The 24259-nt window shown below is 52.3% G+C and overlaps 1 protein-coding gene across 3 annotated transcripts in view; it reads left to right on the forward strand.

Moving 5' to 3' along the window:
* Nucleotides 1-24259, forward strand: part of TRRAP (transformation/transcription domain associated protein) — an 87780-nt gene that overhangs the window by 29029 nt on the left and 34492 nt on the right. The window contains exons 23-46 of one of the 3 annotated variants that reach the window (XM_068968837.1): nucleotides 285-502; nucleotides 605-802; nucleotides 1613-1873; nucleotides 2352-2513; nucleotides 3996-4092; nucleotides 5388-5509; nucleotides 5828-5998; nucleotides 7397-7465; nucleotides 9810-9863; nucleotides 9995-10015; nucleotides 11615-11734; nucleotides 11971-12090; nucleotides 12445-12609; nucleotides 12706-12887; nucleotides 13041-13239; nucleotides 13673-13801; nucleotides 16652-16918; nucleotides 18074-18280; nucleotides 19530-19688; nucleotides 19785-19919; nucleotides 20180-20290; nucleotides 21223-21369; nucleotides 22724-22937; nucleotides 23494-23619. In XM_068968837.1, coding sequence (XP_068824938.1) covers nucleotides 285-502; nucleotides 605-802; nucleotides 1613-1873; nucleotides 2352-2513; nucleotides 3996-4092; nucleotides 5388-5509; nucleotides 5828-5998; nucleotides 7397-7465; nucleotides 9810-9863; nucleotides 9995-10015; nucleotides 11615-11734; nucleotides 11971-12090; nucleotides 12445-12609; nucleotides 12706-12887; nucleotides 13041-13239; nucleotides 13673-13801; nucleotides 16652-16918; nucleotides 18074-18280; nucleotides 19530-19688; nucleotides 19785-19919; nucleotides 20180-20290; nucleotides 21223-21369; nucleotides 22724-22937; nucleotides 23494-23619 — 3654 coding nt within the window. The remainder of the gene's footprint in view (nucleotides 1-284; nucleotides 503-604; nucleotides 803-1612; nucleotides 1874-2351; nucleotides 2514-3995; nucleotides 4093-5387; nucleotides 5510-5827; nucleotides 5999-7396; nucleotides 7466-9809; nucleotides 9864-9994; nucleotides 10016-11614; nucleotides 11735-11970; nucleotides 12091-12444; nucleotides 12610-12705; nucleotides 12888-13040; nucleotides 13240-13672; nucleotides 13802-16651; nucleotides 16919-18073; nucleotides 18281-19529; nucleotides 19689-19784; nucleotides 19920-20179; nucleotides 20291-21222; nucleotides 21370-22723; nucleotides 22938-23493; nucleotides 23620-24259) is intronic. The other 2 variants (XM_068968838.1, XM_068968839.1) reach the window with 2 other exon arrangements.

Genomic DNA, 24259 nt, shown 5'->3' on the forward strand with positions numbered 1-24259 from the left:
TTTTTTCAACGAAGAGACGTGATTACGGTTCTCACTTAAAACAAGTCTGTCTTTGAGCTGTGATTGAGAAAATCTGAAAGTTAACACTGTGTGATGGAGTCGGTTACATTATACCTACTTAGTTTATAAATAATTGCGGTTTAACAGAAGTTGGTCAGGTACCAGGGTTGGCTTTTATTAAATTCCTAACCTCCAGGGCAGAGGGTAGTTTTGCAGTTGGAGAGCCGAGTGTGTCTGTGGCACTAAGCCCAGCTTTCCCGCCTGCTGCCCGCCTCTCCTCCCAGGCCCCTTCCTGCTCCCTTGCTACCAGGTGGGCAGCCAGCCCAGCACCGCCATGTTCCACAGTGAGGAGAACGGCTCCAAAGGGATGGACCCCCTGGTCCTCATCGACGCCATCGCCATCTGCATGGCATACGAGGAGAAGGAGCTCTGCAAGATTGGGGAGGTGGCCCTCGCCGTGATCTTCGACGTGGCGAGCATCATCCTGGGCTCGAAGGAGCGGGTGAGCAGAGTGCGGTCTGGGTGGGGCTGTCTGTGCCCGTGGGCGGCCGGTCTCCGAGTCTTGGGACCTGGGAGCACACCGAGCGTTGCGCGTCTCTTCCAGGCGTGCCAGCTGCCCCTCTTCTCCTACATCGTGGAGCGCCTGTGCGCCTGCTGCTACGAGCAGGCCTGGTACGCGAAGCTGGGCGGCGTGGTGTCCATCAAGTTCCTCATGGAGCGCCTGCCCCTCACCTGGGTGCTGCAGAACCAGCAGACCTTCCTCAAGGCGCTGCTCTTCGTCATGATGGACCTGACGGGCGAGGTAGGCGGGGAGGGCGGGGAGGGCGCGGCGGGGCGGGGGGTGGCCCCGGACCCCACCACGGGCGCAGGACGGTCGTCCGCCTGGGCAGCAGTGAGTTTCAGGCAGTTCTGCAAGCGTGCTCTCCGGGAAGCTTAGGTTTCGCTGCTGCCGTTGTGCCGTCACTAAGTCGTGTCTGACTCTCTGTGACCCCCATGGACTGCAGCAGGCCAGGCCTCCCTGTCCTCGACTGTCCCGTGGAGTTTGCTCAGATTCACGTCCGTTGAGTTGGTGTCTCTAGCTAACCGTCTCATCCTCTGATCTCGCCACAGCATCGTAAATGAAAGGACAGATCACAGCCCTCAGGTTCTCTTTCTCTGAGACTCTAAAATGGGTCAGTCTTGATAACAGTCACTTGGCAAAGGACTTTACCCAGTGGTCCGTGAAGGGAGAACTACTTCTCAGTCCTGCCACAGATTAAACAGTACACGTGCTGCAGAAGTTCCTGTAGGAGCCGTGTTCTTTATGAACCTCTGTATGCGTGTAGCACAAACAAGTAGATGGTGGGCATCGCCTGCTTAAATCTGTTTGGTAAAAACAGAAGGGTCGAGTTTAGATCTGTATTTTCTTCCTGAATGACAGTCGATGTCTAAGCAGCAGGGTTAGCTACCAGAGTACCTTGAGGACAACACAAAGCAGTCTTGATGCCTTAGCTGGTGTGTGAGGGGCGTGGGCCCCCAGCGACAGCGTTTGGGGCGGGCGGGCAGGCGTGCAGACTTGGGTGCTGTGGGCATCAGCGCCCGTCTTTGGTGCTGAGGAGTCCCTGGCCTGCAGGTTTCCAACGGGGCGGTCGCCATGGCCAAGACCACCCTGGAGCAGCTTCTGATGAGGTGCGCGACGCCCCTCAAGGACGAGGAGAGGGTGGAGGAGATCGTGGTGGCCCAGGAGAAGTCCTTCCACCACGTGACCCACGACCTGGTTCGGGAGGTCACGTCCCCGAACTCCACCGTGAGGAAGCAGGCCATGCACTCACTGCAGGTGCTGGCCCAGGTCACCGGGAAGAGCGTGACCGTGATCATGGAGCCGCACAAGGAGGTGAGGCGTCGGTCACCAGGCAGAGCCTCCGCAGACTTTCTTCCTTCAGGTTTGAGTGTTAATGATACGGAATCTGGCGTCTTGTGTCCAGTGAGCTAAGTGCTGTTACACGTGCTCTTTCTGACCTCAGGCTTGCAGACGGCAACGTGCTTATGTTAATATCTGTTTCAGTGACTGTCAAGGGTAGGGGCTAGTTTTTGGGCCTGATGAGCACAACCTGGTCTCATCTTTGTTTTGGTTTTTGCTGTTGTAAGAGCGGCTGCTCTGGACCCCGAGGAGTGGAATGTGTCTGAGTGCATCTCTCCACGATCCAGCACTGGCATTTGAAGCAGCTCCTCCTTTTCCTAACTGAGGCCTGTCTGGGATAGCTTGATCTCAGTTACGGTTTTCAGGTTGCTAACTGGCGTAGGATCTTGCGCTGAGGTGTTTGCTTTTAAAGGGGCGGCAATCAGGGGTGCCTCCTCCGTGTCTCCCCCAGGTCCTCCAGGACATGGTGCCCCCGAAGAAGCACCTGCTGCGACACCAGCCCGCCAACGCCCAGATCGGGCTGATGGAGGGGAACACATTCTGCACCACGCTGCAGCCCCGGCTCTTCACCATGGACCTCAACGTGGTGGAGCACAAAGTGTTCTACACCGAGGTAGGGACGCGGCGTGGCTGGGGTCGCCCGCGCGCGTCCGGCAGCCCGTCTGCACGGAGCCTGCAGGGAGCCTGGGGCGGGGGAGGCGGCAGGCGTGTGTCTGAGATGGCCAGTGAGGTGGGGGGTTGCTGAGTCCTTGGAGCTCTGTTAGCCTTCTTGGGGAGCCTTGCTCTTCAGAACCGTGAAGTGCATTTCAGAGCCGAGACTGCACCCCCCCCATCACTCATGTCAGCAGGCTCCCCGTTTATGAAGTTTATCAGACTTGAGTGTGCCATGCCCTGTTAAGACCTCACTTCACGTGAGCACCCTTACCTGGCTCCAGCAGTACCACATGAAGTACAGAGCCTGAGCACACTCTTTCTGAAGGTGCCGGACCTGAGCCTTAGGGTTGGTTAAGCACCTGGAGCCCCAGAGCAGGCTAGCTGGAGAGCTTAGGCTGGAGCCGCCACGGTTGTATTAGAACCTGGCCTCTCATCACTGCACTGCCCTGCTGGGCTCTCATTTTGTTTGGTAGACTTGACTTGCCCCTTGACCCCAAGATAACAGGCGGTGGAAGATGGCCTCTTCCGCGTGCCTATCACTGTCAGTATTACAGTGTGGCATGGTACTGGACAGTGCAAAATAGGAACGCAACTATAGATGCAGTCAAATCAGAGACAGCAGCTTAGACTCAATAATGGGCTGTGGATTAGCCCAATCTGAAGTGGTTTCAAGATGTGACTTATTCTGGAGGCATTGTCAGACTAAACTAAACTGAGCTAGAAGTCATAAGGAAGCGAGTTCTTCCTTGTCCACACCAAGTCTGAATTTCCAGCTATGAAAAACTTGCCTCTTGATTCTTTAAGTCCCTTGTTTTTACTTGGACATGAGGTCATTGATTGTGTGTTCTAGCTTTTAGTTATTTTTTTATACCTTGGCTATAGCCCTTATGTAAGTTGTCCAGGATGTCAGTAGAAGGGGAGAGTAGTAATAGAGCGCCATATGTAGTATTTTAGGCGGTAGATATATAAACGTGTCCTGGTTTGGTGAAATGTCTGCCAAACTAGCTGCTGGAGTGTCTGCATTATATAGTATTTCCAACAAAATACTTCCTTCTTAGGCTTCTGTGTGCATGAAAAGAAAGAAAAAGTATTACTGCTCAAACGCTTGAATTACAGCGTGTTTATTTCTTGGGCCTTGGCCCATGGCATTGGGAAACAGCTCTGAACAAGGCATTGTCCCCCCATTGTGGCATTTGCATTTAGAGAGAGTGATCTTCTGCATAAAGAAAAAGCATGATGGTATCAGAGCCGATGCGAGTGCCAAAGAATTTATTTCAGAGGCTGACTGAGTTTTGCTTTAGAATAAGGAAGCCCAGTGACATTGTGATACTTAAGTGCTTCAGGATTTGGGTTTGGTTTGTTAATTTGTCATATGGTCGCTCTTACTTGCAAGGTCTTCACAGTGCGAGCAGGCCGAATTATGTCATTCTGTCTCTTGCAGCTCCTGAACTTGTGTGAGGCTGAAGATTCGGCTTTAACAAAGCTGCCCTGTTACAAAAGCCTTCCATCGCTTGTCCCTTTACGGATTGCAGCCTTAAGTAAGTTCACGTAAACCTGAAACAGGTCACCAGGCGCAGAAGTGGAGGGGGACCGATGGCCCTTTTTTGGTTGTCTGATTTTTCTGACTCTCTGTGGCCTCTGAGGGGGAATAAAAAAAAAAGTGTTGGTGTATTTATCAGGCTGCATAGTGAGATGTGTAGATTTCTAGGATCTAAGTAATTCTTCTACTCTCTAATAAGCTGGATCTTACTGTGTTGTAGACTCTTTGTAGCCCTCTTATGGGAACTGAACATTTCTCTAAGGTGTGTCTCCAATTTCCTGGTTTAAGAGTGTTGCCACACCATTCACAGCTTGCCGTTTTCATCTGAATCAAAGTGTTTAGGTCTTTTTAGACTTTTTAATGATTTAGGAGCATTTGAGACTCCTGCTGTCTCTGGGCTTTCGTTAAGAATGTCAGTCTTCGTTGTTTAGCACAAGAATTGTACATAATTTAGGAAAGTACACTATTTGCCTTCATACTTAGAAACAGTCATTTCCTCCTTTTTGACAAATACCTAGTGGTTATCTTTGTCTCTTGTTGACTTTTACACACTTAATGACTTGATGAAATAGTGCCAGAATCCTCCTTGAATTAGAGGTAGAGGAGCAGAGAGGCAGAACTTGAGGATGGAGCCCAAGACATGGCAGGCCAGAGTCGGGGGGGGGGGGCGCCGCAGGGGGCCTTCTCGCCCCTCCTGTTGGGGCTCCTCTCCTTGGGGCACCCCTCACGCCTTTCACACGAGCTAGAACATTACTGCTTAACTAACCTGTAACATACAGGCTCAAGTTACGTCCTCTGTCCTGAGAATGTTTGCATTTCAAAGCCTTTGACCGCCCTGCAGATTGGGGTGCAGATAATGGGGAGACACTGAGCTGCGTGTCCGTCTCCTCCGTCGCCAGAGCCTGCGGCTCCGCCCTCAGTGTTAGCGCAGTGCACGTGCCCACGGGTCTGCCGTGCCCTTGCCTGCGACGACATCTTGGGGGCAGGGTGTCGCTGGGGACCCCTTCACCCTTGTTTTCACATTGTTTTTCTTTTCACCCCTCCATTTATCTGGACAATAAGGTTGATCGTGGGCTTTCTGGCAGGCTGTTACCTTCTTAGATGATACCCACCCATAGATAATAGTGGCCCTGTCAGTAGAAGGCCACGCGTTCTTTTGTCTTGCATGAAGCAGGGTTATTAGGAGAGTTTAGTGACCCACGTGTCTGTTGGTTGGTAAAGCCTTTAGACGAGGATGTTGCTGTACGCTTTTCAGGTGAATGATGAAAATCGTGTTGATTTCTCTCCCTAAAGATGCGCTTGCAGCCTGCAATTATCTTCCTCAGTCCAGAGAGAAGATCATTGCTGCGCTCTTCAAAGCCCTGAATTCAACCAATAGCGAGCTCCAGGAGGCCGGAGAAGCCTGCATGAGAAAGGTGAGTGGGGCGGGGCGGGTGGGAGGTCCACGCTGAGCTCGTCTTGCTGACCTCGTCTGTAGCTCGGGAGTCTGCCTGTGGGTCATCCCTCCCCAGAGTGTAACAGCGTCTCTTCCTATTCCAGAGCCATCCTGAACCCTTGAAAAATCAAACAAGAATGCCCAGCCCTCCTCATTTCCTCATAAACTTGTGGGATATGTTTGGTTCATACTGTGTTTTCCCAAGCAAAGCAGAGACTTGCTGCTAGACTCAGCTGTGAGTTCTGGTCAGTATGAGCTGTACTCCGGCATCTTCCCCCCGGCCTTTCTCTGTTCGCAGTTTCTGGAAGGCGCCACCATAGAAGTTGACCAGATCCACACCCACATGCGCCCGCTTTTGATGATGCTGGGCGACTATCGGAGCCTGACACTCAACGTCGTCAATCGTCTAACCTCGGTGACCAGGCTCTTCCCAAACTCCTTCAATGACAAATTCTGTGATCAGATGATGGTAAGCCCGACGTGTATGATGAAACTGAAAGGTTAAACTTGTTCAAAAAGTGAATTACACACTTAAATGACTTACAGCTCCGAAGGTGTGGAGGGTGTACTATGAACAGCCTCCCTCCCATCCCCGCCCTCCAGCCTCCCAGCTCCTCTTCCGGGAGACAGCCAGCGGGAACAGTCTCCCGTGTGTCCTTCTAGAGGTGGTTCCCATTTGTCATGGGACATAACGTCTCTTCAGTTACTTCCCACAAAGGGAAGTGGGATCCATCCGTCCTTTCTTTTTATATTTACCGTCCCGTCATTCAGATGGGTATGTGAAGCGCCTCTTCATCCTTGTCTTACGGCCACATAGTGTTTCATGGCGGGGACGTGCCAGACTCTCCCGCGTCTTTCCCTGCTGTTGACCGTCTGGGTTGTTCCCAGTGTTTGGCCTTTGTCGACAGTGATGCAGTGAAAAACTTGTAAGGGCTTTAGAAACCCTTTTGAGTTTTTACAGTTAGCAGGGAAATAGCTATGCAAATAAAAGATCTGTTTGAAGAGTGTGTAAACCCGAGGAGTAAACAGATGAAGGAGTTTCAGCTATTAACTTCATTTTGCATTCTGTAAATAAACATTTGTATATAATTTGTTAACTTTACGATTTTGCAGTACGTTACTGCAAACATGCATGTTTTCTATGCAGCTTCTAAGCTTCACATGCTGGTTTCTTCGTGTCTGTAGATACCAAAGAAATGAACCATGGCCCAAATACCTAACTGGGAATTGATTGGTCCTAAAATTTGTAAGTGATGCCCTAATAGTAGAGTGTAATGTAAGTGAATTCTCCAAATTGCAAGGCTCCTTCCCTTTAAGCTTCCATATATGATACAGATATGTACCTACCGGTCTACACGCATACGACCTGGAATGCTCTTCCCTCTGCCTCCGGCCTGGCCGCCTCTGCAGGGCCCTCCTGTAGCTGGTTCCTGCTCTTGGCTCCTGGCAGATGCCTGAGTTTTACCTCGTTTCCCCTGCTGTACACCGGAGCTCCACAGGCTAGGGGTGCCGTGTGCTTGCTCACGTCTCTGCCCCGACGCCTAGCCTGGCTGCTGGCTCCGGGTCGACTCGGGGGACCGCCACGGCACAGAGTAACAGGAATACAGGTCCTCTTGTTGGAATGCCCGGTTGCAGGACATCTCCTGCTGTATCAGGGTAAATTCAGCCTTCCTGTTTATAGAACATGAGCAAACATCAGTTACTCTCATCACTCATTTGGCTGCTCTATTTCAGTAATTAGAAACACTGCCGTTCTCACGTTGAGTAGGTTGGGAATTGATCACATATAGGTTTTCACCTGTTTTGGAATTGAGATGCTCCCGTTGTCAAGAAGAAAATGCCTAAGGTTGTATTTTTTTTTCAACAGCAACATCTGCGAAAGTGGATGGAAGTGGTGGTCCTCACCCACAAAGGGGGCCAGAGGAGTGACGGAAATGTGAGTGACTCGTTTGTTTCCGGGGGCAGCCCCGCCGCCGGGCACTGCCGTTAGTGATGCGAACGCCGGAGCCATGCTCTTAATTAAATCCCGGTCAGAAGTTTAGTTGTGTGTGACTCTAGTCCATGTAACCTGTTACACATATTTTGTTAGCATTACATTTTCGCTTTTATTTCTCTTACATTGAACGTTCCTTTTTGTGTTTTCTTTAAAAAAATCTCCCTTTTGTTCACTTTAACACGATGTTTTTGTTGACGAGAATCCTGGGAAGCTTGACGTGTTAGTCTTTCACTTTTACTAGCTTTTCTTTAAAGTGAATAGAGCGTGCTTTCTGGACGGTGCTTGGCAGCTGTCGTTTGCACGGGGTGCAGTGCTCAGCTGTTCCCACTGCTTTCTGCCCTCATTGCCTCACAAGCTGAGCAGAGGTCTTAGGCCTTCACACAGCACCAAGGAGAACGTGATGAAGCGTCACGTGAATCCTGGCACGGGTGTTCTTGAGGTCTGAATCCCCCACCCCCGTTGTTTGCCCAAAGGCCAGATGGCCCGTACTTCACAACATGATTTTTTACAGTTTTGAGGGCAAACCACTCTAGTTAAATCTTTTAAAGGATCTGATGTGGGTCGCTAAAGACTTACTTTGTTACAAATGAATGCTTCTTGCTGTTTTGACTCTAATCTTATTCACAGATGTTAATACTCTTTAAAAATATCTTTTAAAAGTTGATGTCCGTCCTCTCAGTGGGCTGTGTTTCCACAAGCTCCTGTTCCGCCCCGTGGAACTGCAGCAGCACCCCGATGAGGGGTTCCCGAGCTCTGCAGAGGCATCATTAACGTGGTGTTCCGTGCTCCTGTGCCTACCCGTTGGATGCCGTGTTTCATCCCAGCTTGCGTTTTGTTTACTTTGGCTTTATTATGCTTTGTGTTAACCATTCTACGTCAAGGTGTTCTTTTTATGTGAGTCTTGTTTCTTGCTGCTTCTAAACAGCCAACAAGCAAAACTGAACCCGGATTTTAAACTTTCTTTAGGAGTGTTAAACCATCCATAACCTCTTTGAAGGTTTGTTATTTGTGTATATAGGGGAAAAAGCCCCAGGAAATCCTCATGGGGGAGTCGCGGAGTGTGTTTGAAAACCCTAAGCTCTTGGGAGTAGGCATGAGTGCCTCTATACTTCTCTTCCCCAGCTCTCATCTGTTAGGTGTTTTTGCTCTGAATTTTATATTTGCTTTTACAGTTAGCTGTTAATACTCTGAAACTTACAGCCAATGTTACAATAAACGTTAAAGCCCTAGCAGGTAGATGAACGACTTCCGTTAGATCAAAAAGACCCCAGAAACTTTCCCTGAAGCTTACATGCGATGGGGGCCAGTTGCACAAGGGCTGGGGCCATGGGTACTGGGAGTTGGTTAAGCTCCTGCTGAAGCCTGTCGCTCAGCAGTGAGCGTGTCCCCGAGAGCTTCTCACTGCTGAGGGAGTCACGGCTCTGCACTCAGGGGCCACGGTGTTTGGGGTCCAAAGCAGAGCGGCTGTGGTTTCAGGCATCAGCCCAGAGCGAAGCTTCCTTTCTGCTCTTGAACCCTGATGGTTTTCAGTGGGTGCTCCACAGATTGAGGAGCAGTTTATTTGGTTGGATTCCCAAATATCATTGCCCAGCTGAGAAACTGTAACTGACGATGTGCTAAAAGTTGAATAAAAATAATCATTCCCGATGATATCTTTACCCCTGATGATCCGAGCTTTGCATTATCACCACATTAGGAAGGTTTGCCTGTTTGGCATTGAACTTACAGGGGAGAACTCATGACCACCTGTTACACACACATGCGCAGGCACACAGACAGCTTCACTTCACAAGATAACCCAGATGTCCATCCAGTGGGTGGTGTCAGGGTCTGTGGCTTCTTCTGAGTGTGCAGGCCTGAAACATGCCTAATTGATGGGGATTAAGCCCCAGCTTGAGCGGGGAAAGAAGTTTTTTTTTTAAATGTCTTGGCCCTCACATAAAATCTTGATTGACTGATGCTAAACAGAACAGTTTTTAAAAATGTATTTGCATACAGCAAAGTCTTACAGTTTCTCCCCCGGGACAGGAATTCCAAAACTCTTTGTTTGTTAAATTTAGGGAAGAGCACACTCCCCGTGACACCGCCGGAAGGGCTGTTTTGGCCTCTGAAGGGCGGAGGTGTACGTTTTGCTGTTGCACGTCTGTTACCTGTTGTGTGCTTTCTTGACAATTGTCTTCCCTGTCTTGTTTCCCCCAATCACCCCGACTGTGTTTTGAGTATGCGGAAAGTTCTGTGTAAATAACATGAATAGAAAAAAGATGATTTTCCTCCCCATCCTCAGGAGAGCATTTCAGAGTGCGGGAGATGCTCCTTGTCTCCATTCTGTCAGTTTGAGGTGAGAGCAACCTATTAACAGTCAGTTTATGACTTGCACTGTGAAGAACAGTGTATATATTTCCTTTTCTGTTCTGTTCTGTTTACCTTTGCGTTGCCTTTTTTCATGCTGTAATTTTTGTTTTGGTTCAGCCTGCCGTGGAAGGGGTAGAGGTGAGAACCAGTGGAGGTGCAGGAGGGGTTGTCGTCGTCCTTGGTTTTGCCGTGACTTGTGGTTCTGTGGTGGACAGAGTGTGTCGTGCCTGAGTGCAGTGAGCGTGCTTGTCTGTCTGTGGCGGGCCTGTGTCGGTCCCACCGTTGCCGTGAACTGTCCGGGGGCCACGCATGCTTCCCGTTAGGACCTTTTTGAGCCGGTTTCTAAGTTCTTCTGTTGCCTACACGCTAGAATTGCCACATCTCAATTTTTCTGATTCCCTCGGGGTTTTGGTCTCATACCGTTTGTATGAACTCACACATCTAACAACCTCTTGAGAGGAGATACCGACCACAAAGAATGCAGGAGGCCTGCTAGAAACTGGGAGGCATTCTCATTCCTTCTTGCACACGTCTGACTGAGCAGCTGCCTCACACGGCCCTGCCCGCGCCCCGTCCCCCATGTGTGTCTGCTGCACACAGCGCCCTCAGGTGGGCCCAGCGCTGTGGCCTGGGACGGGGGGTGCAGCCCCGCGCTGGCCTCTCCTGTAAAGTGGGGGTGGTAACGCCTGTCGTTCCTGCCGCCCCTCCCGGTGGTAACGTGAAGGCCAGCAGTGGTTCTGTGACAGGGCTTTGAAAACCAAACCCTTGGAGAGGAAAGTGCCATTGTTAGAAGGTTATTCGACCTTGAGGATCAAACTAACTTATTCTGCCCCCAAACTCAGAAACACTGGAGATGGGCACTCCAGGGGAGGCCGGGGGCAACACTGAGCTGATGCTTCTCATTTCTGACCCGTCTCATGTTTGGCCTCTCGGCTTAAAGAGGCGTTCTGAGCGCGCTCTCCACTGCTGCCGGGACCCGGTGCCCCTGACTGGCGCTTACCATCCCCATTTTACTGCAGTGGGGTCTGGGTGCCTGGCGCCCCCCACCTGCGAGGGACATCAGGGCATCTTCCGCCCCCGTGGCCCAAATGGCGGACCCAAAACCGTGGGAACTGACGCCGAGAACGCAAAGTCGGGGTGACGGGGATTGGTCACTGAGCAGTCTACTTTTCACGTGATTCCGGGGAGCAGTTTGTCAGCTTTGTTTTCAGGCCTGCTTGACAAATTCTTAGTGCCACAGTCAGTCGTTTATTTCCGCTGATAGTTTATTTCCGGGGTAAAGACTTCCCGTATGTTTTGAGGACTTTGTGGCTGAGTTTTAAGGGCAGAAGAAGTCTGTGCCCTGGAACCTGCTGCACCGGGGAGACCCCATGAGGTCACGGCCACGTGGGGGACTCTACTGCTCAGGCCACGGGCACGACCCCCTGCCCCCGAGGGGGCTCACCTCGGCGGCCCGAGAGGCCGCGCCCAACGCTGGTCAGTGTACGTGCAAGGGGACGAGGCACTATCGCCAGGTGTGCGGTCCCCTCCCTCCGCTGGCAGAGCCCAGGGCGGGTCGTTTCCTCCGGCCACAGCTGGAAGCTGAGGTTGGTGAGTTGTGGCTTTTTACATGTTAACTCTGCTTCTGTTGGCGAGCCTTGCGAACGTAGTAGAGCCTAGCAGGGTCTGTATGAGGTTGATGCCTCTGGCTGGAATGATGAATTGGCCTGTTTTCTAATTTCTGGCTTTCTCCATTAGGAGATGAAAATTTGCTCTGCCATCATAAACCTTTTTCATCTGATCCCAGCTGCGCCCCAGACTCTGGTCAAGCCTTTGCTAGAGGTCGTGATGAAAACCGAACGGGCCATGTTGATCGAGGTAAAGGCCAAGCTTGGGCTCGCCTCGTTCTTCCTGCATCTTTGACGGGGAGTGTTTTCAGTGTCATGCTTCAGCTGGGTTAATCTGGCAGAGGAAGGTGTGGAGTGTTCCTATTGGCTTGTGGTGCGTGCAGTCCACTCACGAGGGGAGAAGGCGCACACGGAGCCACCGGTGGTCGCTGGACCAGAGAGACCTCAGAGCCCCTGACGATGCAGGCTTCACCGCATGTCTTCCAGGCTGGCAGTCCCTTCAGAGAACCTCTGATCAAGTTCCTGACGCGCCACCCTTCGCAGACAGTGGAGCTGTTCATGATGGAGGCGACGCTGAACGACCCGCAGTGGAGCCGGATGTTCATGGTGGGAGCCGGGCTGGGACTGGGTGCTGCTCGACAGTCTGAAATTTGTAGTTTACTTGTTGAGGTTTTATTTTTCTCTGATATAATTTGAGCATTAGAAACGTTGTCGTGTCCTGCTGAGAAAAGCTCAGGTCCGGGAATCCTTTGCAGGACTTCGATCGTAATGGATAATGAGCTGCTCTAATTATGAAAACCAAGTGTCTAAAAAGCACTTTCTGAAGAGAGTGCTTTTGTAGTCTTTTTTTTTTTTTTTTTAATTCTACCTCGAGATTTAGGAAGAACCTTAGGGCTCATATCATCTAAAATAGTCTGTGGGATTTGATTAGCTTAAAACAGCTGTTTGTTTTGTTTCCAGAGTTTCTTAAAACACAAAGATGCCAAACCTCTTCGAGACGTGCTGGCGGCCAACCCCAACCGGTTCATCACGCTGCTGCTGCCCGGTGGCACCCAGACCGCGGTGCGCCCCGGCTCGCCGAGTACCAGCACGCTGCGGCTGGACCTGCAGTTCCAGGCCGTCAAGGTAGTGCGGCTCCCCGCCACACGGCTGGTGCCCCGAACGTGCCGTCGGGACACGGGGAGAGCCCCGCCGACGTCCTCACCGTCTCCTCTTTGGCAGATCATCAGTATTATCGTTAAAAATGAGGATTCCTGGCTGGCCAGCCAGCACTCCCTGGTGAGCCAGCTGAGGCGCGTGTGGGTCAGTGAGACCTTCCAAGAAAGACACCGGAAGGAGAACATGGCGGCCACCAACTGGAAGGAGCCCAAGCTGCTGGCCTACTGTCTGCTGAATTACTGCAAGTGGGTGCATCCGGGGTCCGGTGCCCCGTGGGCTCTTCCTGAGCCGTGGGTCGCGGGGGTCCCTATGTGTGTAGGCATGGCCTGTGGCTCTGAGCAGCGGGAGGGCAGGTCGGATGTCCCTGGCAGTTACAGCCCTCTCATTGGAACACGCAGGAAGAATTACGGAGACATCGAGCTGCTGTTCCAGCTGCTCCGGGCCTTCACCGGTCGCTTCCTCTGCAACATGACCTTCCTAAAGGAGTACATGGAGGAGGAGATTCCCCAAAACTACAGCATCGCCCAGAAACGGGCCCTGTTCTTTCGCTTTGTGGACTTCAATGACCCCAACTTCGGAGATGAGCTGAAAGCCAAGGTGGGTCTCTCCGTTGCCGCAGGAGAACCCACGATGCTTGAGCTCGTTTTCCCGGGAGCCAGGGCACTCTGCCCATGGTCTGCTGTGCCTTTCCTGGCATTGGAAGAGCAGTCTGGGCTGTTTAGGAAGGAAGTTTCATTGTTGAGAAACGTGCGGCAGGTCCAGCTGTGAACCAGCGCTCACGAGTGGTGTGTTAGCTCCTTTGTTTTATAAAGCAGCTTTTTTGAGGTGAGAACAGTGAGCGAGTCTGCTCTTTGCCTCAGGTTGTTCACCTGCCTCTGCAGTTGCCACCGGCAGGAAAGGCAAGATTGCTAGCTGCAGCCTGACTGAGCTCTGCCCGGGCGCTGCCGCATGCCCGAGCGGGCTCTGCCTAGTGAGAGAGCGCGCGCCTGGCTTTGTTTTCCTTCTCCTTCATTTTAAAATTTTTTTGTAGGTTCTGCAGCATATCTTGAATCCTGCTTTCTTATACAGCTTTGAGAAGGGGGAAGGAGAGCAGCTCCTAGGACCTCCCAATCCAGAAGGCGATAACCCCGAGAGCATCACCAGTGTGTTCATTACCAAGGTGACGTCACGAAGCACGCACAGCGTGGGAGGGGTGTGTGTGTGTGTGAGAGGTGGGTTCGTTGAAATAAAGTGACGTCACAGACCGCGCACAGTGTGGGAGGGGTGTGTGTGTGTGTGATGGGTTGTTGAAATAAGGTGATGTCATGAACCACACACAGCATGGGAGGGGTGTGTGTGTGTGAGATGGGTTCATTGCAATAAAGTGACGTCACGAACCACACCAGTGTGGGAGATGTGTGTGTGTGATGGGTTGTTGAAATAAGGTGATGTCATGAACCACACACAGCGTTGGAGCGGTGTGTGTGTGTGTGTGTGTGTGTGTGTGTGTGTGTGTGAGATAGATTCATCGAAATAAGGTTATTTCCCAGCGGTGTGTGTGTGTGTGTGTGTGTGTGTGTGTGTGTGTGTGTGTGTGTGATGGATTCATCGAAATAAGGTTATTTCCCTGCGGCTTTTATTTTTCATGATTGCATTCATTCTTACTAGTGAACTTAAGGCATCTTCACTGTGGAATCACTTAGCTTTGCGACATTAATAGATTTCAGTGGGAAGCAGAATATATCCTATTGAAAATTCATATGTCGCGGTTGTTTGCAGAAATTCCTGTTGCTGGTCAGCAGTGTTTTCATGATCTATGTACAAAAGAATCTACTAAAAGCCAGTGAGAATGTGAGACTGGACCCAGGTACCACCGTGGCCCTTTGCTGCCAAGTTCATGAAACGCTGCGGCAGTGGAACGTCTGGAATTAACTTGGGTCTTGGCTCGTGCACAGTGGTGTTTGCAGGTTGCACAAGGGAGGCTTTGGGAATCAAGTGTTCACCTGAGAACTTCCCATGGTGCTCTTCACCAGCAGATGCGCAGTTTGCGTTGAGGTGGTTGGGCCGAGTGTTCATGCACGGCTGGCGGTTGAATGCTGTGACCGTGGGCCTTCACTCATCATGGGCCTTCACTTCATTCCTTGTGTGGCCCATGAATTATTGCCCTTGGGAAGAAGAGAGTAGGTTCCACACCCCCTGGCCTGGGGTCCAGGTAGAGGGGAGGCTGTTCACAGGACACGTGGCCAGGCTTTCCGTAGTCTTTGCTGCTTAAGACAGGCGTCCTTCTGCAGTTTTGACCCTAGCTCCATCCTCCCGGGGGAGTGAGAGCTGAGTCCAATCAATTGTTTTGGCCCACATGCTGATACGTGCCCTGTGCTGGGCAGCTGTGGGGAGATGGAAACCCAGACTCGGGCCCTGCCATGGGCTGCCACCAGTGAGGGGTCAGGAGTTCAAGTGTCGATGAGGATCAATGGTGCGGGGCAAGCTGGCGCCCCCGGGGAAGGGCCTCTGTGAAGCCGTAGATCCAAGGGAGGGAGTTGGGGCTAAAGGGCCCCTGATGACAACACAGCTGTTGTGGAAGGCTTCCGGCGCAGGTCCTCCGAGAGGCAGAAGGTTGTGAGGGTTTTTACTGGACCCTGTGGTCGGTCTGTGTGACTCCATTGAGGCAGGTAGCATTTTCCTCCGTGTACGTTTTTTTTATACCCATGAAACACATGTAGGAATTTGTCAGACCTTTGATTGTATGGAAGAGTGCAACTTTTTTAAGAATAGAGAATTGGGGAGTAGGTAATATTTTCTAATAATACCAGAAAACAAGTTAGTAATTAAGGATTGACTAGGAAAAAAAATAACTCAATTACTTGGAAATTGAGAAACTTGGTCATGAATCCCCCTGTGTGGGAATGCTTGGGCCCCCTCTGTCCCCTGTGTTCCAGCGTCCCGGCTCCCTCTAAAACACTGAAATAAATCCAGCAAGTTTGTAATGTGTACATAATAAAGGAAAATTGATGTGACGTCATTGAGTCCATGCCCGTAAAGCTTAATGCTATGTGTGTAGAGGGTACACGTGTTATGAGTGAGCGTGTGTGCGTGTGTGCTGAGGCGTAGATTGCCAGCTGACCCTTGAGGCACAGAGGCAGCAGAATGCTATGTGTATAGAGGGTTTGTGGGTGTGAGTGTGGGTGTGAGTGTGTGCGTGAAGGCATAGACTTGCTGAGTGACCCTTGGAGGTTTACGTATAGTGTGCGTGTGTGTGTGTGAATGTGTAGACTTGTCGAGTGACCCTGGGATGTACAGAGTGGTATGTGTATAGAGGGTATGTGCATGTGAGTGTGAGTGCGTGTGTAAAAGCGTAGACTTGTCAAGTGACCCTTGGGAGGTCTTTGTGTGGAGTGTGTGTATGGGTATGCGTGCATGTGTGAAGGCGTAGGCTTGTGGCGTGCTCCTGGGAGGTGCAGAGGTAGCAGAGTGTTACATGTATACAGTGTGTGTGCATGTATGAGTGTGTTTGTATGTGTGTGAAGGCGTAGACTTGTGGCATGCCCCTGGGAGGTGTGTGTCCAGAGTGTGTGTGTGTGTGTGCCTGTGCGAAGGCATAGACTTGTGAGTGCCCCTGGGAGGTGTGTGTCTCGAATGTGTGTGCGTGTGTGAAGGCACAGACTCCTGTGCCTTTGGGAGGTGTGTGTGCACGTGCGTGCGTGTGTGAAGATGCAGACTCATGAGTGCCCTGGGAGGTATGTGTATAGTGTGTGTGGGCATGCATGTGTGAAGGCTTCTGAGTGCCCCTGGGAGGTGTGTGTCTAGAGTGTATGTGTGTGTGTGCATGTGTGTGTGAAGGTGGAGTCGTGCGTGCCCCTGGGAGGTGTGTGTGCATGTGTGTGAGTGTGTGAAGGTGCAGACTCATGCGTGCCCCTGGGAGGTGTGTGTCTAGAGCGTGTGTGCGTGTGCGTGTGCGAAGGTGCAGACTCGCGCGTGCCCTGCGCGGCAGGCGTAGCAGAACCAGCAGCGGCCCCTGTGCCCGTGCCCTCAGGTCTTGGAGCCCGAGAAGCAGGCAGACATGCTGGACTCTCTGCGCATCTACCTGCTGCAGTTCGCCACGCTGCTGGTGGAGCACGCGCCCCACCACATCCACGACAACAACAAGAACCGCAACAGCAAGCTGCGCCGCCTCATGACCTTCGCGTGGCCCTGCCTGCTGTCCAAGGCCTGCGTGGACCCCGCCTGCAAGTACAGCGGGCACCTGCTGCTGGCCCACATCATCGCCAAGTTCGCCATCCACAAGAAGATCGTCCTGCAGGTACCGGCAGGGCCCCCGTCCCCCTCAGCACGCACAGCCTCCTCCTGGTTCATCATCTTCCCTGGTGCGTGTACAGATGCTCCTCTTGCCATCGTCTTGGGACAGTGGATCCTCCCCCATGATTTGTTCTCGCCCTTCCTCCCACTCCTGCTCTGTCTGCTCCTTCCTCTCAGCCTTGCTTTTGAAGCAATACGGTGTCTGCTTCGTCCACCTCCTGCTCCTCTGCTTGTTGCTGAAAGTGTGTCCCTCCAGGGCCCCAGCCCACTCGTTAGCTGTGGCCAGATAGCGGGCACTCTGGGGTCCTCGTCTCCTGACCCTGTCCGGGTGGACCATCTCGAGCACGTTCCTGGTATTGCTCAGTGGGTTTGGGCCTTGATGTCACGCAGCCTGGGTTTGTCCTGCTTATGAGTTCCATGACTGACCGAGCTCGTCCCTGTCTCTGTGTCAGAGTTCACTGTGATCCTGTGTGTGAGCACCTGTCTGTCCCACTGAGCCACTGGTCAGGGGTGGCTCTCATCCTATCCTGTGAGTCACCCTTGGTTGTTTCCTCTGACCACGCCCTCCTGGGAACTTCCGTGGGCCAGAGACCCGCCAGGGGCGTCTGTGACACCCTGTCGTTCTCCCAGGCCCCCGGGTTCAGCAGGTCCTACTGTTTCCAGCCTGTCCGTCATCTGTGTCCCTCGACCAACTCCGTGCTGGTCACGCTGGGAAAGCCGGGGCTTGCTTTGTGTGCATGTGTGTGCTTCAGGCGTGTCCAACTCCCTGCAACCCCATGAACTGTAACCTGCCAGGCTCCTGTCCACCGGGGTTTCCCAAGCAAGAATACTGGAGTCGGTTGCCAGTCCCTTCTCCAGGGGATTTTCCTGACCTGGGGATCGAACCCGGGTCTCCCACATTGCAGGCACATTCTTTACCATCTGAGCCTAGTCCAGCACAGGCACACACTAGGTGCTCAGGAAACATTAGGGCAGACATCTTCACAGATCAAAACTTAATGATAGACACAGTCACTACTACGTGCTTTCCCAGTAAGAGAGCCTCAAGCAATTGTCTAAAGACTCTTTTTGCAGAAATAATGCCTTGTTTCTGAGTGACCATTTTCATCTCGCTTGTTAAAGCCTCCATCCTTATGTGAGAATTTCCGTCCTGTCTCAGGTGTTCCACAGTCTTCTCAAGGCGCACGCAATGGAAGCGCGTGCCATTGTCAGGCAGGCGATGGCCATTCTGACCCCGGCGGTGCCGGCCCGGATGGAGGATGGGCACCAGATGCTGACCCACTGGACGAGGAAGATCATCGTGGAGGAGGGCCACACGGTCCCGCAGCTGGTCCACATCCTGCACCTGATCGTGCAGCACTTCAAGGTGGGGACATGCTGTGGCTGGGCGTGGAGGCCTCAGAGCAGATGCTGATACGTTCTCGGGCATTTGCTTTGAAGTTTCCCTCATCTTTCATTTTTCTGCGGTAATGAGGCTGTCATCTTTCCCTGGGCTTCCCTGGTGGCTCAGAGGATAAAGCGTCTGCCTGCAATGTAGGAGACCTGGGTTCGATCCCTGGGTTGGGAAGATCCCCTGGAGAAGGAAATGGCAACCCACTCCAGTATTCTTGCCTGGAGAATCCCATGGACCCGAGGAGCCTGGCGGGCTGCAGTCCACGGGGTCGCATAAGAGTCGGACACGACTGAGCGAGACACTCCCCACTCCTCATCTTTCAGAGAAGATATTTCTCTTCTGTAGATTAGCATGAGTATGCGTGTGGCCTCGCAACATGGAAAGTGCTGTAGTTTACTGGATGTATCCTAGGTATACGCTTCTTTCTGTCCAAGACAACATTTTTCTTGTAAGTACACTTGATCTTTGAACAACAAGGGTTTGCGGTGTGTGGATCCACTCACATGCAGACGTTTTTCAATAAATACGTACTGTAATAATCTTATATGATCTGTGGTTAGTTGAATCCGTGGAGGTGGAACCATGGATACGAGGACTGACTAAACTCTGTAGTCGCGTTCTTGACTTCGTGGAGGGTGGGCACCCCGACCCCTGTGTTGTTCAAGGATCAGCTGTACTCAGTTGCCTGTGAATACAGGCGAGTTGTTATTTTAAGGTGGGAAGTGGTGTCATTAATTCTTGAAGAGCTCACTGGCGTCTCGTTTTCTATGATCAGATCATCTCCTCCTTGTATTTATTTGTATGTAGATTATCTTTCATAGACTTTTGGGTGGAGGAGAAAGGGTTGAAGTAGATTATCTTTCATAGACTTTTGGGTGGAGGAGAAAGGATTGAAGTAGATTATCTTTCATAGACTTTTGGGTCTATGGCTAACTGTTATGACATCATCTGAAGTTTAATACGTGTGACGAGACTTGCCTACCTAACAAAAATTCATTATTTCAGCATTTTTAAAAATATGGTCCTTAAAAGCTAAAACACGCTTTTATATTGGAACTCAGTGAATGAAGGGGGAGTGATACTTGTAAACAGTGTTGAGAGATTTCTTAGCGTAAGTTAGGGCTCAGAATTGTTGGGCAGAAGGTCGGGTCGCGTGTTGAGGCCGAGGCGGGCTGCGCGCGTGTGCCCGCATGTGCCCTGGCGTGACCGACCGCGTTCGCAGGTGTACTACCCGGTGCGGCACCACCTCGTGCAGCACATGGTGAGCGCCATGCAGAGGCTGGGCTTCACGCCCAGCGTCACCATCGAGCAGCGGCGGCTGGCCGTGGACCTGTCTGAGGTCGTCATCAAGTGGGAGCTGCAGCGGGTCAAGGAGCAGCAGGTAGGGCGGCAGCCCCTCCCGCCGGCCCCGGCTGCGCTCCCACGCCTCCCCCTGGAGAGCGGTCGGCAGAGTCAAGCGTGGGTGCGTCTCTTTAAGCCCGATTCAGACATGGACCCGAACTCGAGTGGAGAAGGGGTCACCTCCGTCTCGTCTTCCATCAAGAGAGGCCTGTCGGTGGACTCCGCGCAGGAGGTGAAGCGCTTCAGGACGGCCACGGGCGCCATCAGCACGGTGAGAGCGCAGGCCTGGGCCGCCGGCGGTTCACTCATCCAGGAACTCGGAATGCGGGCCGGGCGCCACACCACACCCCACGAGGCCCGCACCCCCGCTTCCTGGACCTGGTTCCCTTTCGGGCGTGGCCCAGGCCCCACCCTTCTCTGTGGAGGCTGTGTTTGTGGGCCTGCCGGGGGTGCCCTGGTGCCCAGCACGGGCAGCCCCGGGGCGGGCCGAGGCCAGGCCGCGCTCCTGAGCACCCTCTGCTGCCTCTCCAGGTGTTTGGGCGGAGCCAGTCTCTGCCGGGCGCCGACTCCCTGCTCGCCAAGCCCATTGACAAGCAGCACACGGACACCGTGGTGAACTTCCTCATCCGCGTGGCCTGCCAGGTATGCTCCCCATGCGCCCCGGGTTAGGCGTCCTGAACGAAGGCTGCCCGTAGACTCGGTGAGCTCCTCCGTCTGTTCGGTCAGAAGAGAAAGTCCTCCTGAACGAAGGCTGCCCGGCAGACTCGGCGAGCTCAGCCATCTGTTCGGTCAGAAGAGAAAGTCCTTCTGAACGAAGGCTGCCCGGCAGACTCGGCGAGTTCAGCCATCTGTTCGGTCAGAAAAGAAATAGACAAACCAGGTCTGAGAGCTTGTCTTTAGTAGCGTGTCCCTTTCTTACCAGGTTTCGTTTGCTTAGTGCCATGCTGATGTTCCTGGAACCTGACTGTGTTTTATAACAGGATTTTTTATAAGTTTTTTTTCCATTAGTGATGAAATAGTAGCATGTCTTACAATTAACAGCATGTTGGTGGTGTTCAGTGACCCTGGGTTGGACTACTTGACCTTCAGGTGCCCTGTGTCATGAGGGTGTTGGAGTGACCTATCCCACACGCGTACTGGGCAGCATTCAGTGGCTCAGATGCCTTGTAACGTGCATTCGTTTACCACTCACATCAGTAACATATTTTCACACCATCGTTGGCAATCAGTTTCTGAAACTTTGTCTTTTTATATTTCAAAGAAACCCTTGTAAATGAGATTTCCCTCACAAAGGAGTTTTATAGCTATTAAGAAGTAGTGTATATATACTATTTCGCAACACTATCGAGGATCTCTAAGTGCTAGAAACAAGCTACCCGACTATCAGCCGATCCTTCCCTGAGTGCCGCAGCGTGCTGGGCACAGCTGGGGAGGCCCCGATGCCGCCCCTTCAGTTGCACAAAAGAGTGCAGGTCATCACTGACCCACTGTGAGGGGGCAGGGTCCCGGTGGAGGCCGGGAGGGGTGGGCCGTGTGTGCAGGGTAACTCGGGCCTGACCTGCGTGAACTTCCAGGTCAACGACAACACCAGTGCGGCGGGCTCTCCTGGGGAGGTGCTGTCCCGCCGGTGTGTGACCCTCCTGAAGACAGCCTTGCGCCCGGACATGTGGGCCAAGTCAGAGCTCAAGCTGCAGTGGTTCGACAAGCTGCTGATGAGTGTGGTAGGTGTGGGGGCCCTCGGGATGGTGGCCCCTGAGCCGCCCCCCTCCGCCGGTCGGGACTTATCCCACTGCTGTTCTGGCCGCCAGCAGAGGAGGAGAGAGCGCCGTGCTGCCCTCTCTACCCCAGGCAGAACCAGGAGTCTTGGAAGCAGAGCAGTGCCCTTGCCTTTCATGGGCTCATTGCTTAAACCGACCTACTGGCTAGCCCGGAATAAGCATATTTAATTGACTTAGTCAACAGTCTTTAAAATGAAGTTGAGATTTTGAATCCAGATGGAATAATAAACATGGCACCGAATAGTCAGGTATTGAGAGAGAGCCCCAAGTGCTGATCTTTTGATGGCTTTTTGGATGTTCTTGGTCCTGTGATTGCCCGGAGGTTGCAGAAGCTGCTCTCTTGCCTTATCCGTCTCGTTACCAGGACGCAGTTGTTTGTCTAGGTCTCTGGTGAAACCCGAAAGCTTTCAGTTTGAAGATTTTAAAACCTGCGGTAAATGTCTGTTACTTTGTGCTGCAAAGATGAGTGTTGCTGCTCAAGTGTATCGAATGGTCCAACAGGTTACCTGTGTCACAGGCGCTCTAGAGCGGTCGGCCCGCTGGGTCTGCAGTGCGTGCTCTGATTCCAGCCTTAGGCTTCACTGCTAGATACCTGCAGATTTCTTTCCTCTGTTTCTCTTGGAAAGGGAATTATTTTCCTATCAGAATTAGTCACCTTTGACTCAAGCTCAGCCCCTTCACAGGCTTACATTTTCCAAGAGCAGTGGGTGTGCTCACACTGACTTCTGCCTTTTCCCCAGAGTCCACCTCAGAGTAGCATCCATGTAGGGCACGCGCGTGCGCGTGCGCGCGTGCGCGAGCCACAGACACAGTGTCCTGAAGCCAAACTTAAATCCTTACTACGGACCTTGGTGCTCTGTTTTCTATTTTATTCTCTTTTTTTTCTTTTAGTGGTGACAGTTTGTGAAGTTGATTTTACAATACACAGTTTCAAGGATATTTCCTGTTGGAAGGATGTATGTAGTTGAACTAAAAACATGAAAGGTGAAAAGCAAAATTCATTGCAGTAGCTGCCTTCTTAAGCCAAATGCTAATGTTTTTCGTGAACTTTTTAAAGGAAGTTTGGCTAAATACTTAAGGCGAATTTATTGAAACGAAGATTGTGAAATCTTACTGTAGTCCCAGAATATGGCGGCCTTTTATACACCTGATGTGTTCACCCCTTGGTGGTTCTGGGTTTTTTCGGTTTCACCTCCCAAGTGCTCAGTGGCACGGGGCTTGGGTTTCGCTTGCCCGCTCCCATCGCCAGTGTTCACATGCTGTCTCATCCGCGCCTGGCCCGTGTCCCCCGTTGCAGGAGCAGCCGAACCAGGTGAACTACGGAAACATCTGCACCGGCCTGGAAGTGCTGAGCTTCCTGCTCACCGTCCTGCAGCCGCCGGCCATCCTGAGCAGCTTCAAGCCCCTGCAGCGTGGTGTGGCTGCGTGCATGACGTGCGGGAACACCAAGGTGCTGCGGGCCGTGCATAGCCTGCTGTCCCGCCTCATGAGCCTCTTCCCCACCGAGCCCAGTACGTAGCCAGTACTCCCCTCTCTCTCTTTTCTTTCCGCCTGGCTGGGTGGGCCCAGAGCTTATTATTGAGAGTGCCCCTCCCTCCTCTGCTTGCCATATAAGCAAGCCATTTTATCATCCAAGCTTTTTTTTTCGTACCATGAGACTTTCTTTTTTTTTAAAAAAAAAAAGGTTGATGTAACTTTACAGTCAAAATCTTTGCGTTACATTTTTTGGTCCACTTGGGAAATACAGTTTTTCTTCATCAGCTAAACATTACCGTTTCTGTAAGGTTGAAAGAAAGTTCAGTTAAAACATTTTGGTCAAGCGTTGAACAGCTGGCAAGATAGGATCTTGGCATGTTTTCCTTGTGTTTAGGGGGTTGAGTTGAGGCTCGAGGACATGAAAGGTGGTCACTGAGCTCCATTAACTGGGAGCCACGCGTCGTGGGGTGAGGGTCACCGTGGGTCCCAGATGATGAAGCTCAGAGCTGGCCTGGGGAGAGTCAGTGTCTCTCAGAGCCAGGCAGGGCCCGCCAACCCGACCGCGGCCCCACAGTCCCACTCCTGTTTCAGGCACTTCCAGCGTGGCCTCCAAGTACGAGGAGCTGGAGTGCCTGTACGCGGCCGTGGGCAAGGTCATCTACGAGGGGCTCACCAACTACGAGAAGGCCGCCAGCGCCAGCCCCTCCCAGCTCTTCGGTGAGTGCGCACCCCTCCTGCACACGTCTCTCGGCTCGCTTGGACGGGCTTCCCTTCTGGGAAGGGCCCGGCTTGTCGGGAGGAGCTCTGAGCCAGTGTGTTGTTGAGAGTGTCTGTGAGTGGCTGGGCGCACACAAGGCCACTGTTCCGTGGGGTCTTGAAGATGAAAGACCCCCCGCCCAGCCTCAGAGCTTCTTCCTGCCTCGGACACACGTGCTCCCCACCCCCATCTCCAGGGTTGTTAAAGGTCCGTGGTGTAAGCTTTTATGGGACGTTTACAGCTGATTCTTGAACAGTTTGGGGCCTGGGCCGCCAACCCCATGCAGGTGAAAGTCTTCTTGTGAGTGTAGTCGGCCTCAGTGTCTGTACAGGGTCTCGCTGCGTCCACCGTGTCTCGTCCGCAGATTGAGCTGACTGAGGACCGTGTGGCGCTGTCGTGTATACTGCTGGAAAAAAGCCACACACGAGTGGACTTGAGCAGTTCAGACTTGTCTCAGGCTCAACGGCAATGTCAGCATTTCAGATCAGTGTGTACTTTTGTCAAAAACGGCCCGTTTTTGTCTAGCGCATTGTTTAAGTATTTTTAGGGGTAATTGACATTTTTGTGACTTACTCAGTTTTTAGAGACTCAGAAACCCCC

Source organism: Capricornis sumatraensis, chromosome 3 (genome assembly GCF_032405125.1).
Source record: "Capricornis sumatraensis isolate serow.1 chromosome 3, serow.2, whole genome shotgun sequence".
Classification (NCBI taxonomy): Eukaryota; Metazoa; Chordata; class Mammalia; order Artiodactyla; family Bovidae; genus Capricornis; species Capricornis sumatraensis.